Genomic DNA, 16,528 nt, shown 5'->3' with positions numbered 1-16,528 from the left:
TTACAAGGCCTTTCTCGAAAAAAAAATTCAAGGTCCCTGAACGAAAAAATACATTCCACAATACCTTTGACTGTTGCCTGAGGTCTCTGTAGCTAATTGCAACTGACAACTACAAAGATTCTTATGGAAAATCAAAAGCTTCAGCTAAGGCCTTTAATGAATGTCTAAAAGATAGACTATACACATAATCCTTTGTTATGCTGAATATATATAGAGAAATTTTATGTGCTACAGTATAATGGCCAAAAACTTTAGTAATAAATTCCACTATAATGAATATCATCATAACAAAGACCCTTTGGATATATGGTTGACAGTGTCAGTACATCAAAGACTATGTCGAGTTCTTTGGATTATAATCATTTAGATATTTATTGAAAACCTAACATGTGTGTAACACTGCTCTAGACACTGAAAGAATACGAAAGAGTAATATTTACAACAGTCAGAAATTTCGGACTCCAAAATATGTTAATAACGGTCTGGTAGAAAATTCAGAAAGACTCAGTGCAAAAGCTTTTTGCTGACCTAAACTCTGCTTAACAGCCATTCCCCAATGACCCTTCTGTGAAGTCAAACCTCTAATTAATCCCTTATTTGCTACAATTTAACTCTGACTCCCCCATGGAGAAAACTAATCAACTCTCTTCTGATCATTTGCTTTTATTTTCTTTTTGCAGCAATAAAGATCTTTTGTTGATAAAAGTATATGAGATCAATGTATATCATGATTAGCATTATTTTTTTCCTTGCATATATGTATTTATGCTTGGGACTAGGCATTGTCCTTTAGCTTTCTTACTCAAGTCTAGCATTTGAGCCACAATTCTACTTCTGGCTTTTTGGTGGTTAACTGGAAATAACAATTAAACAGACTTTCCTACTCTGGCTATGTTTGAACTGCAGTTCTCAGATCTCAGCTTCTGAGTAGTAAGGATTACAAGCAAAGCATCAGGCTCAATTAGGTTTAATTTTTAAGAAACATTGTACATAAAGGTTTTAAAAGCATTGCACACAAATACTTCCAAGACAGTGCACCTGAGGACAAAACCTGTATTCAAAACAACTTCAATTGAAGAAATGAAGCAATGGCAATTAAACAATTACAACATTAATAGCACAATTGAATTTTGTACCTAAAGAAACAAATTAAGCTGTCTGTAACACCAAAAGATGAATATAAAACAGAAGGTCACACGAAATACATTCCTAAAACAAGCATCAGCAGACTAAAAAGAAGAAAAGAAACAAGTAAAATAACAAAAATTACCACTGCCGGCTACCAGTGGCTCCTGTTTCTAATCCTAGCTGCTCAGGAGAAGGTAGTTCAAGGCTGGCCTAAGCAGAAAAGTCTTCAAAGACCCCATTTCTTTTCTTTTTTTTTCCAGAGCTGAGGTCTTGCACTTGCCAGGCAAGGGCTCTTCCACTGAGCTAAATCCCTAACCCCCCGAGACCCCATTTCTAAAATAATCACCAAACCACTAGACTGAAGGCACAGGTCAAGTAGTAGAGCACCAGATAAGCAATCAAGTTGAGTGTGAGTGCAGCTTCTACAACATTACCCTGTCTATCTAACCGATTAGGGTGAGCAATTGTTTTGTTGGCTGTCTGAAATAGAGTTTCCATTTACAGTTCAAGCTGGCCTCCAACTTGCAATCATCCTAATTCAGTCTCCAGTGCTGAGCTTACAAATATTACAGGTATGCATCAGTACACCTTGACTAGACCATCTTTTTTCTAATTAGTTTATTTTATTGCTGGCTCTGGACACTGTTCCTGAACTTTTTTGTTCAAGCCAGCATTACTCAAGGTCAGAGTTACTTCTGGCTTTTTAGTAGATAAATGGCTTTGCTGACAATGCTGGATTTGAACTTCAATTTTCAGATGTCAGCCCGTTGAGTAGCTAGGATTACAGGCATGAGCCACCAGTACATTTTCTTTTTTTTAATTTTTTTTGCAAGTCCTGGGGCTTGAACTCAGGGCCTGAGTATTGTCCTTGGGCTTTCTCAAGGCTAGAGCTCTACCACTTGAGCCATAGCACCACTTCTGGCCTTTTCCCCCCGCTATGTATGTGGTACCAAAGAATCGAATTTGGGTCTTCATGCATGCTAGGCAAGCAATCTACCACTAGGCCAAACTCCCTGCCCCATTCATATATTTTCTTATAGAAAAAAAACTTTAAAACCAATAAGGATAGCCTTCCTGTAGTTATTAGTATAAAACATACTCACCAATTTTTGCAAATGCCTCCTTGAGTTCATCAAGCTCATCTTTGGAAATCTGAGTGGTAGCCATCTGATCCATTTAAAGATCTAAAGAGAAACAGAAGAAAAGTTTTAGGCTTTTTGTTTAAAAAAAAGTTTGTCATGAATATAATACTCTTCTAAAATTCTCATGTAGGGAAAAATCAGAATAGGTGACTATATCTGTAGTAAACCCATAATAAAGCAAATGGGGATATGTTCACCAAAAGTTATTTAGAAAACAGTATTTCTGAATTTTCCTTTTAAGAATAAGATCTTAAGCCACAAAAACCAGAAGGTCCAACATATGACAGGAAATAGACACATTGATTTTATATACTAAAACTTAAAGCTCAAAATTACATGACCAGGGGCGGGGAGCATGGCCTAGAGGTAGAGTGCTTGCCTAGCATGAACAAAGACCCAGGATCGATTCCTTGGTACCACATACACAGACAAAGCTGGAAGTAATGCTGTGGCTCAAGTGGTAAAGTGCTAGCCTTGAGCACAGAGAGGCTCAAAGACAGTGCTCAGGCTCTGAGTTCAAGCCCCAGGTCTGGTAAAAAAAATTACACTCCCACCAACAGTGTTGTATTGATCCCTCCTGGCCATATCTCCTCCAGCATCTGTTGTTATTAGATTTCTTGATCCTGGCCATTTTAACTGGAGTGAGGTGGAATCTTAGAGTTGTTTTGATTTGCATTTCTTTTTGTGTTTTGGTAGCAACATGACTGGATTTTCAAGCCACTATGTGAGATCTGCCTCCCTCAACTATGTATCATCATACAACGTATTCGAAACATAAAACTCAAACTGTTCATAAGCTTTTCTTACCTATAATCTCAAAATGTCTCTAGAGATAGACCACTTGTCTGAAGGTAGACTGGGTACAAACACCTTTCAGAGTCTCAATCTCAGTTCTATTAGATAAACAAAGATATCTAGTTAGATATAAATATTAAGTGTAAAATTAATTTTCCAGAAATGAAGCTGTAACCTCAAAGTATTCTATAGTTCCCTGAGTTGATGTTCAATACTGCCAATTACAAAAATACTTGATAGGATTTATTCCAATTTTCTTCATACATATTTTTTTTGTTGTTGTTTTTGTTTTGCCAGTCCTGGGCTTGAGCTCAGGGCCTGAGCACTGTCCTTGGACTTTCTCAAGGCTAGAGCTCTGCCACTTGAGCCTCAGCACCACTTCTGGCTTTTTTCTATATGTGGTACCAGGGAATCAAACCTGGGTCTTCATGCATGCTAGGCAAGCACTTTAACCACTAGGCCAAACTCCCGGCCCATCTTCATACATATTTTAAACAGTCACATTCTCAGTACAAAATTATTAACCATCTCCATGGATTTCAACATATACAAAATGGCATGAAAAGTTTGCAAGTATGAAAATGTACAATGTACTTTGTTTTCCATGTCTAAAGACACTTCACTGGTTGGACAGCTTGGGTCAGTAATAATTTAAAATATGTGATTTAAAAACTGAACATCACCAGCAATTGATTATTTTTTCATTACCATATTACTACTACATAAATACAGAAAATTAGAGAAAGACAGGGGAAATCATATTAAATGAAATAAGACAGACCCAAAGAAACATAGGATCCATGGTCTCCTTTATTTGTAATAATTAGTATATGTGTAGGATAGTCCTAGCAGAGGATCACAACAGCTCAATAACTATGTATGTATGACCCTATAAGATGATGTCAGTCAGCCGGGCACGGTGGCTCATACCTGTAATCCTAGCTACTCAGGAGGATGAGATCTGAGGACTGCAGTTCAAAGCCAGCCCAGGCACTAAAGACCATGAGACTTATCTCCAATTAACCACCAGAAAACAGGGAGTAGGGCTGTGACTCAAGGGTTAGCCTTCAGCTAAAGAGCTAATAGACAACACCCAGGCTGAGTTCAAGCCCCATGACCTCACACACACACAAAAAAGATGGGTGTTTGTCAAAATGAGCTGCAAGATTTGGAAACAAGGGTTATTTTTTGTTGTTGTTAATGTACCATAAGAAGTTTTTTTATTTGTTTGCTTTGTTTTGTTTTGTTGCTAGTCGTGGGGCTTGAGCTCAGGGCCTGAGCACTGTCCTTAGACTTTTCTCAAGGCTAGCGCTCTACCACTTGAGCACCACTTTCAGCTTTTTTTCTATTTATGTGGTACTGAAGGAATCGAAGCTGGGTCTTTGGGCATGCTTGAGAAGCACTCTACCACTAGACCAAACTCTCGGCCCAGTTCTTCTTTTTTCATCCAGTTTTCCCCCCTTTGGTTTATACCCCGTCATCACTGTTTTTAATTTTGGTACCCTGATTTGGGGAAGGGAAGGGGAATCACAAAATAATGAAATAAAGGAGAAAGGGTGAATCAATGCAACAGTGATACCCCCAAGACATTATGTTGGGAATGAACTTCACAACTTGAGGCTGGGGCGGGGAGATTGGAGGGAAGGGAAATTGGGAGAAAAACAAGGGAGGAGGTAACAATGCTTGACAAGAAATATACTTGTTACCTTACTATATATCTAACTGTAAACCTTCTGTACATCACCCTTACAATAAACGTAAAATTTAAAAAAAAAACAGCAAATAAATAAAATTAGAGAAAATGAGTCTGAGGGCTGGAGATGTAGCTCAGTGGTAGAACACATGCCTGAGTTGTGTCTCCAGTACTACCGACATGAATGAATAAATGAAACAAAAACTTTTACACAATTTCTTTTTACTGGCATTAAGGCTTGAACTCAAGAGCATTACACTTGTGCTTGGCACAGCTGGTACTGCAGCACTTGAACTACACCTCCATCCAAGTTTTTTGTTGATTAATGGGAGATGAAATCACTTGGACTTGGCTGCCTGGGTTGGCTTTGAACTGAAATTCTCCAGATCCCAGCTACTTAAGTAGCTAGAATTAAAGGCCCGAGTCACTGGTGCCTCACTTGGGGGAAAAAAAGGCAAAAGATAGATGTGCTATTCCAAGTGACCAGAAATCTCACTAAATTTAATCTCCCATTTCTCCCCTTTATAGGCTGCAAGAATGAACAAGGAAGAAACCTTCTTCCCTGGGGTTCATACCTCTGATACAATATGCCTCCCCCTTCTATCCATATTTTAAGCATATGTTCTGTATCTGGTTCCTGCCCTTGAGGAATTTACAATCTGGGAAGGCAAATGTAAATAATTACAATAGCACATAAAATGAATTTGTGGCTGCAATAAAAGGTAGAAATATCCACTTTTTAGAGCGCTAAAGGCTCTGCAGATCCTAAGGATTATTAATTCTTTCCCGGGGAAGCTGAGAATGCAATTCTTTTGTTCCTCCTACAAAATTAGGAATTGCTTAGATCTCATAGAAACCAATTTAAGGTACCACTTTGCTCCAAAAGAATTAATCCAATGCATTAAAAACCCCATACATATGTAAGTTTTTCAACTGGTTACATCTTTGTAATCATCTTAGTAAAAACAACAACAACAACAACCTGAAGCCAGGCACAGTGGCTCACACCTGTAATCCTAGTTACTCAGGAGGCTGAGATCTGAGGATCAAGGTTCAGAGCCAGCCAGGGCACAAAAGGACCTGAGACTCTTATCTCCAATTAACCTCTAGAAAACGAGAAGTGGGGCTTGGCTCAAGGGTAGGGTGGTAGCCTTGAGCTGAAGAGCTCAGGGACAGCACCCAGGCCAAGTTCAAGCCCCATGACCCACAAAAAAAATTTGAAGTGGTTTCTTTTAGGTTTTTAACTAAGATTTTCCATCTCCAGGCAATGTTAAGGAGGTAAAACTTCCATGCTTAATATCACACACAAACATAGAAGAGGCACACCTGAATAAGAGTAAAGAGAAGAATTTGAGGTTAGGCTAGTAATCCTAGCACAGCAGAGGATTCTAGAGTTCCAGGCCAGTCTGGGCTACAGAGATTCAAAGGACTCAAAGGAACAAAAACAATCTCAAAAACTCAAAGGAACAAACTCCTTCATGCCTGAATTAAGACTAAAATATAAAGTCAAATTGATTTATTTTTACTTATTTTATTAATTTTTTTGAATCCTGACCATAAACCTAGGGCCTAGTACATCCACTACCAAGAAGTCACACCCTACCAAGTCAAACTGGGAAATATAACAGTAAGTGGTCCACTTGATAGCAATCACTGTTCCTAATTTGTCATTTGGTTCTTCAAGTTAGTATATGTAGACTCCCACTATGAATAAAAATAGGCTTATCATTACAATTACTCAACAGTCAGTAGTCAGTAACTTTTTTTTCTGCCAGTCCTGGTGTTTGAACTAAGGGCCTGAGCATTGGCTTTGGGCATTCTCAAGGCTAGAGTTCTACCACTTGAGCAACAGCACCACATCTGGCTTTTTCTATGTATGTGGTACTGAGGAATTGAACCCCGGTCTTCATGCACGCTAGGCAAGCACTCTAACACTAGGCTAAATACCTGACCTTGACAGTATCTTTAAAGAAATCAAGCAATAATATGCTATATTGAGAAAATATCTTATCAAATAACCTGGCAATGACCAAAGGATTTTATCATTTGTTATTTTATTATACATCCAACCACTATTTGTTTTCCTTCAGTAAAAAGCTGTTTCTAAAGATTCTTATTTTATCACACATTGAGAACTGCTTCAAATATAATTTTACCTTGCTCTCATTTCTCTCTCTTTTTTTTTAAGTGAGAATGAGGCGTATACTTATGCTGAGGTATGAGTTTAGGCCCAACCCTAACTGCAGCATTTAAAACATTACAATCTTATGGAAGCTGATTGATTGCGCATGCTTGTAATCCTAGCAACTCAGAAGGCTAAGATCTGAGAGTAATGGTTTAAAGCCAGCCTGGGCAGAAAAGTCTCTGCAACTCCTATGTACAGTTAAGGAGCAAAAATCCCTAAGTGGAGGTGTGGCTCAAATGGTAGAATATCAGCCTTGAGTGAAAAAGCAAAAAAAGAGGCCCTGAGTTCAATCGCTCCCCCCATACACTCAGAAGTAAAAATAACAGACTATGCCTCTCCACGGGATACTCACTGTACTACAGAACTTTTTCTTCTCTTAAAGCAACAAAAACATCCCAGACTAGTTCACAAGCAAAACAGAAAAATTTGACCTCATTACTGCTCTCCAGACACAACTTAATCCAGAGTACATGTGCCAAGCTTTGTCTCCTCACCCAAGGACCTAGTATATTCAAAAGGAATGATTACTGTATTTTATTTGCCAAAGCTAAAGATCAAAATTATTTGACTAAGAATTCGTCAAACATTATTTTCCTATTAATCCACTTTCCTAGCCATTTTCAGAAAACACTGATTTTCAAATATCATACTGACACCTGTCAATCACTCTGAATTTGAGCACCAGCATTGAAAAACAATTGATCACTGGAGAGTAAACACACAGTGCAGGATCTCCAATCAGAAGACATGAATCAGTGTCTTGAGTTTGTTCTTTCATAATCGCATGGTCATGCACAGTTATATTCAGACTGATTCTTGGTTTCCTCATCTGAAAACAGCAACACCCACATACCCAGGATCATCATGACCATTAATGGCTGCACAGGTAAAGTCACATTGGAACCTACAAGGTATAATAAGTGGCTCCAAAAGACAAAACACGATGAAGAACTGTTTTTATACAGTTGACAGGAGCGATGTAAACATTAGCCACTAGTTCTTTTTTTTTCTTGTTCAGTTATAGAGCTTGAACTCAGGGCTGGGTACTGGCCCTTAGCTCCTGCTCAAAGCTACCGCTTGAGCCACAGCTCTACCTCTGGCTTTTTTGGTAGTTAACTGGATATAAAAGTCTCACAGACTTGAGCAAGTCGTGCTGGCTTTGAATCACAAACCTCAGGTCTCAGTCTTCTAAGCAACTAGGATTACGGATGTGAGCCACCTACACCTGGCTAGTCACTGGTTCTGTTAAGAGCCCTTTAACTAGGATACATGGGCTGTCATTTATTCCTCTTATCTATTCATTACTGAGTGTAACAAAGCTTCCTCATATATGAAACTCATAAGCCTTTAGTCATAATGATTTAAGAATGAAGAACCTCAGTTTGGCTTCTTTTTAAGGGCAGTTTCTATCATCAAGTGGAGGAGCACACAGGCGACCCATTAAAGTAAACCCATTTTCATTTCGGGATCCCTTTCGAAAAGAACTCTCAGATGGATATTCCCCCTAAATTTGCACATTTTCTCATAAGCAATGAAAAATAAAAGTTTGAAGCAGAAAGTAAAAAGCACTTCCTGAATACAATCTGAGCTCCAGTTTCAGGAGATCGACAGGGAAAAGGAAAGACTTGGAAATAGCTATATTTTCCTTCCCAATCTTGTCTTTATTTAAAAGCGAAATTGATTATATAAGAGAGAGACTCACATACATGCACACACACAGAGCTGATCAAAAAACAGAAATATAGTTTCCTCCCATTGCAATTCAGCAAGTGAAATAATATAAAAAATACAGCTACCTAGGATTTCTAGATTTTTTTTTGAGTTCTCTTGTCTGCAAAACACTTTGATCTCCATTTCTGTTTCTTGTTAACTCTAGCCTGCCTCTGCTCCCAAAAAGCAGGGAAAAGAAGAAAGCAAACTGTCTTGCCTTTAAACATAAAATACTCCGGAAATCTTCAACTAAGGGAATAAAACAAAAGCAAACAAAACCTTGTTTGTTTGTTTTCTTTTCATAAAAGGATATGGTGTACAACTGGGTACGAATTCAGGGCGTCACCCATAGAAGAATCTTATGCCTATGAAGTCATCCCTAATTACAGCGTGTGACTAACAATACAGCAATTATGAAACCACGCCACTGGTTTATTTAACGATACATAAGCCCTGAACACAAATCTTCCACGGAGAACCATCTACCTACAACAACCTGAAACTATTACTCAAATTCTGAAACATATTTGAGAGAGAAAAGGAAGGGGTATCTGTTTTCCTTTCCTAAGGTATTCAAGCTTAGTAATGCAGTTCACTCAACATATCTACTTACTAGTGTGTTAGTCAGTCCTAGGCAGGGTGCACAGGAAGGGTGCCTGTGCATAATGAGAATCTCCTGACTGGAGAATCCACTTTGTTTATGAAAATGTTTTTTTGAATGGAATGACCCTTAAAGGATTAAAAGAGGGATATGGCTGGGAATGGAAGCTCAGCGGTACAACACTTGTACCATAGGGTCCATCTTCAATATGAAAAAGGAAGGAAGGAAAGAAGGAAGGGAGTGAGGAAGAGAGGGATGGGGAGGAAAAGGAGAACGTGGAGGGGGACGAGGGAGAAGGGGGAAGAAGCAGCAGAGCATCCAGGCACTTCTGGTTCATGCCTGTCATTTTAGCTACTCAGGAGGCTGTGATCTGAGAATCGTGCATGGTTCCAAGTCAGACAGGCAGGAAAGTCCATGAGACGCTTATCTTCCACCAACCACCAAAAAGCCAAAAGGGGAGCTGTGGCCCAAGTGAAAGCTCTAGTGTTGAGCACAAAAAGGTTAGGAACAGTGTAAGCCCCAGGACCAGCAAGCAAAAACTTATTGACTAGACTTAATTAATCCTAGCCAGTAAGTAGTATGCTAGGGAAAGAAAGCCTGATCACACAGAGAGTGGGAAATATATCCTTACAAGAAAATATGGGCTGGGAGTTTGGCCTAGTGGTAGAGTGCTTGCCTAGCATTCATGAAGACCAGGGTTCAATTCCTCAGTACCACATACAGAGAAAAAAGCCAGAAGTGGTGCTGAGGCTCAAGTGGTAGAACTCTATCCTTGAAATAGTCCAAGGACAGTAAGGACAGTACTCAGGCCCTGCGCTCAAGCCCAGGATTGACAAATAAAGGGGGTAAGAAGAAAGAAGAAGGAGAAAGAGAAGGAGAAAGAAGGAGAAAATATATGCATGAGAAAGAAGGCAACAAAGGATGAAAATGGGAGGGGAACCCAACAATGCAACCACCATTGCGTGTGAACAATTCCATAACCAGTAACCTAAAGGGTATTTGTCACCTGCCTTCATCTACAACAGGCAGTGTCTTGGAAAACCTACTTTACATACCTCCCTGTACCAACAGAAACTACCACCCTGCCTCCTCCCTAGTTAGGCAAGTCAGCAGTCTCTAGGCCTGATAGGAGGTGACTGTCCCTGGACTCCAGCTCATCTACTCTCACTGTGAACACTCCAGCACACTGCTTTCCAATGCCCTTAGAAAATTTCAACTTTAATGTCCCTCACCTCTGCCCACTTCTGCATCTATATTCATTCATCAAGATGTCACTGAAGTCTCAGTACATCCTAGGTATGGGTTCAGTGCCCCAAATATGCACAATTAGGATATGCAAGTCTCCATTTCCCCAGGAGAGCGTACTGTCCTCTGGAAAGAATAAATGGGAAACCAGAGGCAAATACTGAGTTACCACAGTCACACACAGTGAGGGGCAGGTTTTTTACATCACATTTCAAATGCTATGTTTAACAAACAAGTATTCAAGAAAGGAATCTCTATAAAGAAACATTTTCTAAGATGAACTTTGTCTTAGAGCTCAGAGAGGAATTTCTCAGTTATCACTGGCAATAGTGTTCAAAAAGATGGTATCCGAGAGGCATAAAGACAGGGTGGCTGGGGCTTTGGACCTAAGGTTAGTGACAAACACAGTTAGAGAAGGGCAGAGAGCAATTCAGAAGTGGCCAAGGCAGAAGAAAAGTCAGCAAGGATTAAGTTGAATTTAGGCCATTTTTTTTTCTTTTCATTTTTGTGGAGCTGAATCTCAAATTCAGGGCCTCCCACACTTGGCCTCATCATTTTGCCTCTTTCCCCCTAACTCTTCCATTTGCGAAACCAAGCCTCATTTGCAATTACTTTCTTCTCATTCTCCAGGTGTGGAATTTGGAAACTGTAGTTTGGCCATCACAAAGAAAAGAAAGATAAGTCAATCCCCAAGCTTTTTAGATTTTTCATTTCCAAGCTTCAACATTCTTCTATCATATTCCATTCCTCTCTCTCTCCCTCTCCCTTTTTTTTGGAGCCAGCAATGGGCTTGAATTCAGGGCCTGGATGCTTTGTCTAACCTTTTGTGCTTGATGCTAGTACTTTCATTTGAGCCATAAATCCTGACCATGTTGGTGGTGGTTAATTGAAAAGTCCCAGGAATTCCTGCCCAGGCTGACTTCAAATTGAAATCTTCAGATCTCATACTGCCGAGTAGCTAGGATTACAGGCATGAACCACCAGCACCCAGCATTCCATACCCCATTCATGCTTGCAATCTGGTCTATTCTAGAAGCCTTATAGCTGATCTTTCTTGTCATTCTCCTATGTACCCTTCACATTCCCATTTCCAAAGAAATATTATGATCCTTCCGTATAAAAGGAAAATTCAACCTTTCAGCACAATTTTTGAGGTCCTAATTATTCAGTTCATAGCTGCTTGATTTCCAATGTCACTTCCTATTAGTTGGATTGCAACTCTGAATCGTACAGTCTAGAAATCCCTATTCTAGCTGGGTGATGGTGGCTCACACCTGGCTGCAATTCTATCTACTCAGGAAGCTGAGATCTCAGGATCATGGTTCAAAGCCAGATGAGGCAACCAAGTATGTGAGATTCTTGTCTCCAATTAACCATAAAAACTGGGGCTGTAGGTCAGTGGTAGAAAACTAACCTTGAGCAAAGGGGCTTGGGTTAGGACCCAGTCCCCAAATTCCACCCAACAACAAATGAGAGAGAGAGAGAGAGAGAGAGAGAGAGAGAGAGAGAGAGAGAGAGAGAGAGAGAGAGAGAGGAGGCAAGGGGGACTAGGAAAAGAGTGAAAAGTAGGGAGAGAGGTAAGGTAGGAGGAGGAGACATAGGAAGGTGAGGGGAAAAAAGTAGGTCTTAAATCTCTCACAGACTTTCGTGCCATATATATTATATATACATATAAATATGTAATTATAAAAAATAAAACAGCTGCCAGAAAAATATAGACAGGGACCACTCTAGCTATTATTTTTTGCCAATCCTGGGGATTGAACTCAGAACATGGGCACTGTCCCTGAGCTTCTTTTGCTCAAGGCGAGTGCTCTACTACTTGAGCCACAGGGCCACATTCAGCTTTTTCTGTTTCTGTGATACTGAGAAATCGAACCCAGGGCTTCATGCATACAAGGCAAGCATTCTACCACTAAGCCATACTCCTAATACTAGCTAATATTATTTGAAGTAATATTCCATTATTTAAAGGATAAAGTACAAAACATTGACTTAGAACTTAGCTGAAATAATAAAACCTGAAACCTATAGAATGTGGACAACAGGGTCTACACAGAGTTGTAAGCCTTTCTTTAGATACTAGTGTAAAATATGGTATGAAGGTAAAACAGTCATACGCCTTGAAAATAAGCATGTGGAGGCTAAGGGTTTAATTCAATTGTAGAGAGAAGCCTTTGGTTCGATCTTTCACATATCAGAAAGGAAACACAAGAAAGGAAATAAGCATGCCAATGCTTTCCTTGCAGCAAGTCATTCCTGTACTCCACACATCTTAATTTCAGCCTCTTGAGTGCTAAGCACTGCAAACAGCCATGCCCACTATTCCAAGGCTAACAACTTGGTCTCAGTCTAATGTATACTTAAACATTCGTGTATCTATGGGATTTACCTTTTCATTTAGGACTCTTTCTTTTACAGGACTTTGCTGAAGGGCCAAATGGCTTAGAATTCTGTTTGCCTCCTTTTCGAATTGTGGTAAAGGCATAAATGCCATAGCTTAACAGGTTGTATGTATCACTGTCATTTCATGCTTTGTGACTCAAAACAAGGCAGTAGAACCCCCAAAGCCCTTCCCTCTATCCTAGGTTCTTAGTTCTGAAAGTCTCAGAAAGGTAAAAGTAGAAGGAACAACTTACTGTTAACTAATTGTGGCATATAAGCATTATGAAAAATTGCCTGTTGAGCCAGGTGCTGGTAGCTCATACCTGCAATAGTAGCTACTCAAGAGTCTGCTCTGAGGCTTGTGGTTCAAAGCCAGCCCAGAAAACAAATCCAGTTAACTAGCTTTTAACATAACCTAGGTGAAGTTGTACCTCAAGTGGTAGTGTAAGCCTTTAGCAAAAAAAAAATGTAAGAGAGAGTGCAAGCCCCTGAGTTCAGGTGTCAGTAAAGTTGCTTATTGGAGTGAATGCAGGGAAGAAACTTCTAGGAGTACAGTATTTACCATATACAGCAGACTTTGCTTATTACTAAGGTATTTTGGGGGCATAGATTTGGGAAATTTTCATGATATTTTGGCCATAAATTGTAAAAACTACGGAGAAGACATATTTAACCACATTAAAGAAAACTGAACAAGGGGCCGAGAGTTTGGCCTAGTGGTAGAGTGCTTGCCTAGCATGCACGAAAACCCAGGTTTGATTCCTCGGTACCACATACATAGAAAAAAGCCAGAAGTGGTACTGAGGCTCAAGTGGTAGAGCTCTAGCCTTGAGAAAGTCCAAGGACAGTGCTCAGGCCCTGAGCTCAAGCCCAGGAATGGCAAAAAAATAAAATAAAATAATTTCAGCACTGATATTGTACTTCTACAATAAATTTTGACTAAATATAAAAATATATGTTAGATAAGATTGTGTAAGGTTTTCAAGAACTTAGGGTTTGTAAGGTAAACTAAAAACCCTAACCTTCTAAGCGAGCTGTCTTAGCCATTTTGTACTTCTCTGATACAATCAGTTTTCCCTTTGTTTTATGATTACTTAATTTATTTATTTTTGTCTGGACTCTCAGGGCCTGGATTTTGTCCCTGTGCTTTTATTGCAGGGGGGGGGGGGGAATGGAACAAAAAGGGGACTATTCAACCCAGGCACTTGTGGCTCACATGCTTGTAATCCTAGCTACTCAGGAGACTAAGATCTGAGGATTATGGTTCAAAGCCAGCCTAGGAAGCCAAAAGTGGCACTGTGGTTCAAGTGGTAGAATGTTGGTCTTGAGTAAATGAATCTCAGCGACAACTCCCAGGTCTTGAGTTCAAAGGGAGAAAGGGGGAGAGAGGAGGAGAGAGGGAGAAAGAGGGAGAGAGACAGGGAGAGAGAGGGAGAGAGAAGGAGGGAGGGAGAGAGAGGCAGATGTGGGAAGAGAGGGAGGGGGAAAGAGGAAAGGGGAAGAGTTGGTAAAGGGAGAGAAAGGGAGGGGGAGGAGGGAGAGAGAGGAGAGGAAATGAGTACAGAAAGAGAGGGAGGGGGAGGGAGAGAGGGAGGGGAGAGAGAAGAATCAGTGTAAAAACAGAGAGAAGAAATTGGGGATATGTCTCAAATGTACAGCACTTACCTAGCAAGTAGGAGGCTCTGAGTTTAATCCCCAGTACTGTCAGAAAAATAAATCCTGATGAGGATGAATAGGGTAGTGAGCAGGCCTACTCATTAGGCAGGCTATCTAGGTAGCTCCGGTGGATAGAAGAGATACAAATGCTTGAGCCAGGTGTGGTGAAACAGACCTCCACAACCCTCCTGCACACAGGAAGCTAGGGCAGGAGGATCAAATGCTCCAGTTCAGCCTAGGCAACATGACACACTTCTGTCTGAAATAAATATATATTAGGCTAGAGGTGTAGTTTATGCTTGCTTAGCATGCACAGGGCCTTAAATTCCCAATCCTAGAAGAGATAAATAATGAACATATATAAACCAGTGACCCATCTGCATTGTTTAAGCTTTGAGCCAATCTGAGTAACTTTCCTACATTCTTCTCATGCAATTGACCTGTTATCATGCTTTACCTAACTACTCTCAATACTTCAAGATGTTACAAAACTCTTTAAGATTTTTGCAACCTGTTGTTTGAATGTAGCTGAAAGTCAAACAGAAAGGTTTGTTCAGAAGCAATTCTTACTGGCAATAATTCTGGCATACAAGCAGCACATTTCATTTCACATTTACAGTAATCCACACTAAGCATGGATCAGGCTGAAACAGATCTGCAAATTGTAGATAACAGTTAACACTTAGAAATAAACGTGAACTGGTTCAAGCTAAAGTTCAGTAGAACATTATGAGCCCTTTCAACATAAGAAAAAATAGTACAACCAACCCAAAGGAACCCATTTCTGATTCTACAATTAGCAGAATTTACCCGATTTTTCAATCTGCTGGTTCCCTCTTCTCTCCTCTCCTCTCCCATCTTCCCTATGTCTCTAGTCAGAATATTTCAAGGTACACTGCAGATACTTCATGACTTTTCACCTTCAGAGCTATTAAGAAATGAATTCCTTTTTTGGAAATACTTCTATTCCATGCCAGAATAGTACTGGCTAGATTCTAATTGATTTTTTTCTCCCAGTACCAATACTTATGAGTCACTCAAACAGGAGGGTGCTGAATCCTGTGTCACTTCCTGGAATAGTATCCCATACTTCCATTTTAAGTAAAAGTTTGCTTTCCTCTTTTTGTATTTCATAAAGATAATATCTAAAAGTAATAGTTACTTAAAATAAACCTAATAATAGAATCCAATAATAGAAATACTCAATTTAACTTATATTGGAGAAATTCTTTAAATGTTTATCATACTAAATTTTGGAGATGTTTAATGTCTTAATAATGAAGTAAATATGTAAAACTGAAAGGCACAAGCAAATCTGATCCCTTCTTCTCCTAGGACATACTTCTTTTTAAAAGCTATAATGCCTCCTGTATTTCCCAAGCAAATTCCTATACTGTACAAAATAAATCTGAATAAATTATGGAAAAACAAAGCTGCTGCTAATGAAATAAATTAACCCTAATACCTAAGGGGTATTTCCAGTGTACTTTCTTATAAAAATTAACGCATGTGTTTGAGTGGATCCAAAGCAATATTTTGGTATAGGATGTGTGTGTGTGTGTGTGTGTGCGCATGTGTACACACGCGCACACACACACACACTCACTCATCCACACATGCTCCCAATTCAGACTATTCAGTATACTGCAACTTAACAGAAAAACACTATAGCATATTATGACCTATAACTTGGGAAACAAAGATGTAATAAGGATACAGCTACCAATTTGAGCCTAAGTAGAAAGATTTCTCACTGAATATACTCTCAGATACTGTACTTGTGTATTGAAAGCACCAGATTCTTGCATTTTATATTTTGCTCATTCATGTTGGTGTTAGAAAACTAATCTAAGGCGGTGCACTTGTGGCTCATGCCTGTAATTCTACCTACTCAAGAAACTAAGATTTGAGACTAGCATAGCAGTTCAAAGCCAGCTTGGGCAGGAAAGTTTGTGAGACTCCTATGTCCAATTAACTACCAGGAAAAA

At 39.5% G+C, this 16,528-nt stretch overlaps 1 protein-coding gene across 8 annotated transcripts in view; it reads right to left on the bottom strand.

Moving 5' to 3' along the window:
- Pls3 (plastin 3) overlaps window positions 1-16,528 on the bottom strand; it is an 85,952-nt gene that overhangs the window by 42,509 nt on the left and 26,915 nt on the right. For 3 of the 8 annotated variants that reach the window (XM_090326934.1, XM_090326942.1, XM_090326935.1), the window contains exons 2-3: window positions 3,078-3,163; window positions 2,232-2,312 (exon numbers count right to left, since the gene is read on the bottom strand). In XM_090326934.1, coding sequence (XP_090183060.1) covers window positions 2,232-2,304 — 73 coding nt within the window. In that variant the 5' untranslated portion in view covers window positions 2,305-2,312; window positions 3,078-3,163. Of the gene's footprint in view, window positions 1-2,231; window positions 2,313-3,077; window positions 3,164-14,549; window positions 14,781-15,350; window positions 15,446-16,528 lie in introns of those variants that run through there. The other 5 variants (XM_090326938.1, XM_090326941.1, XM_090326936.1 and 2 more) reach the window with 4 other exon arrangements.

Source organism: Megascapheus bottae, chromosome X (assembly GCF_031878675.1).
Source record: "Megascapheus bottae isolate mThoBot1 chromosome X, mThoBot2.hap1, whole genome shotgun sequence".
In the NCBI taxonomy this organism is placed as follows: Eukaryota; Metazoa; Chordata; class Mammalia; order Rodentia; family Geomyidae; genus Megascapheus; species Megascapheus bottae.
Note: the sequence above shows the minus strand (reverse complement) of the source record. Positions and strands in the feature narration are given on the sequence as shown.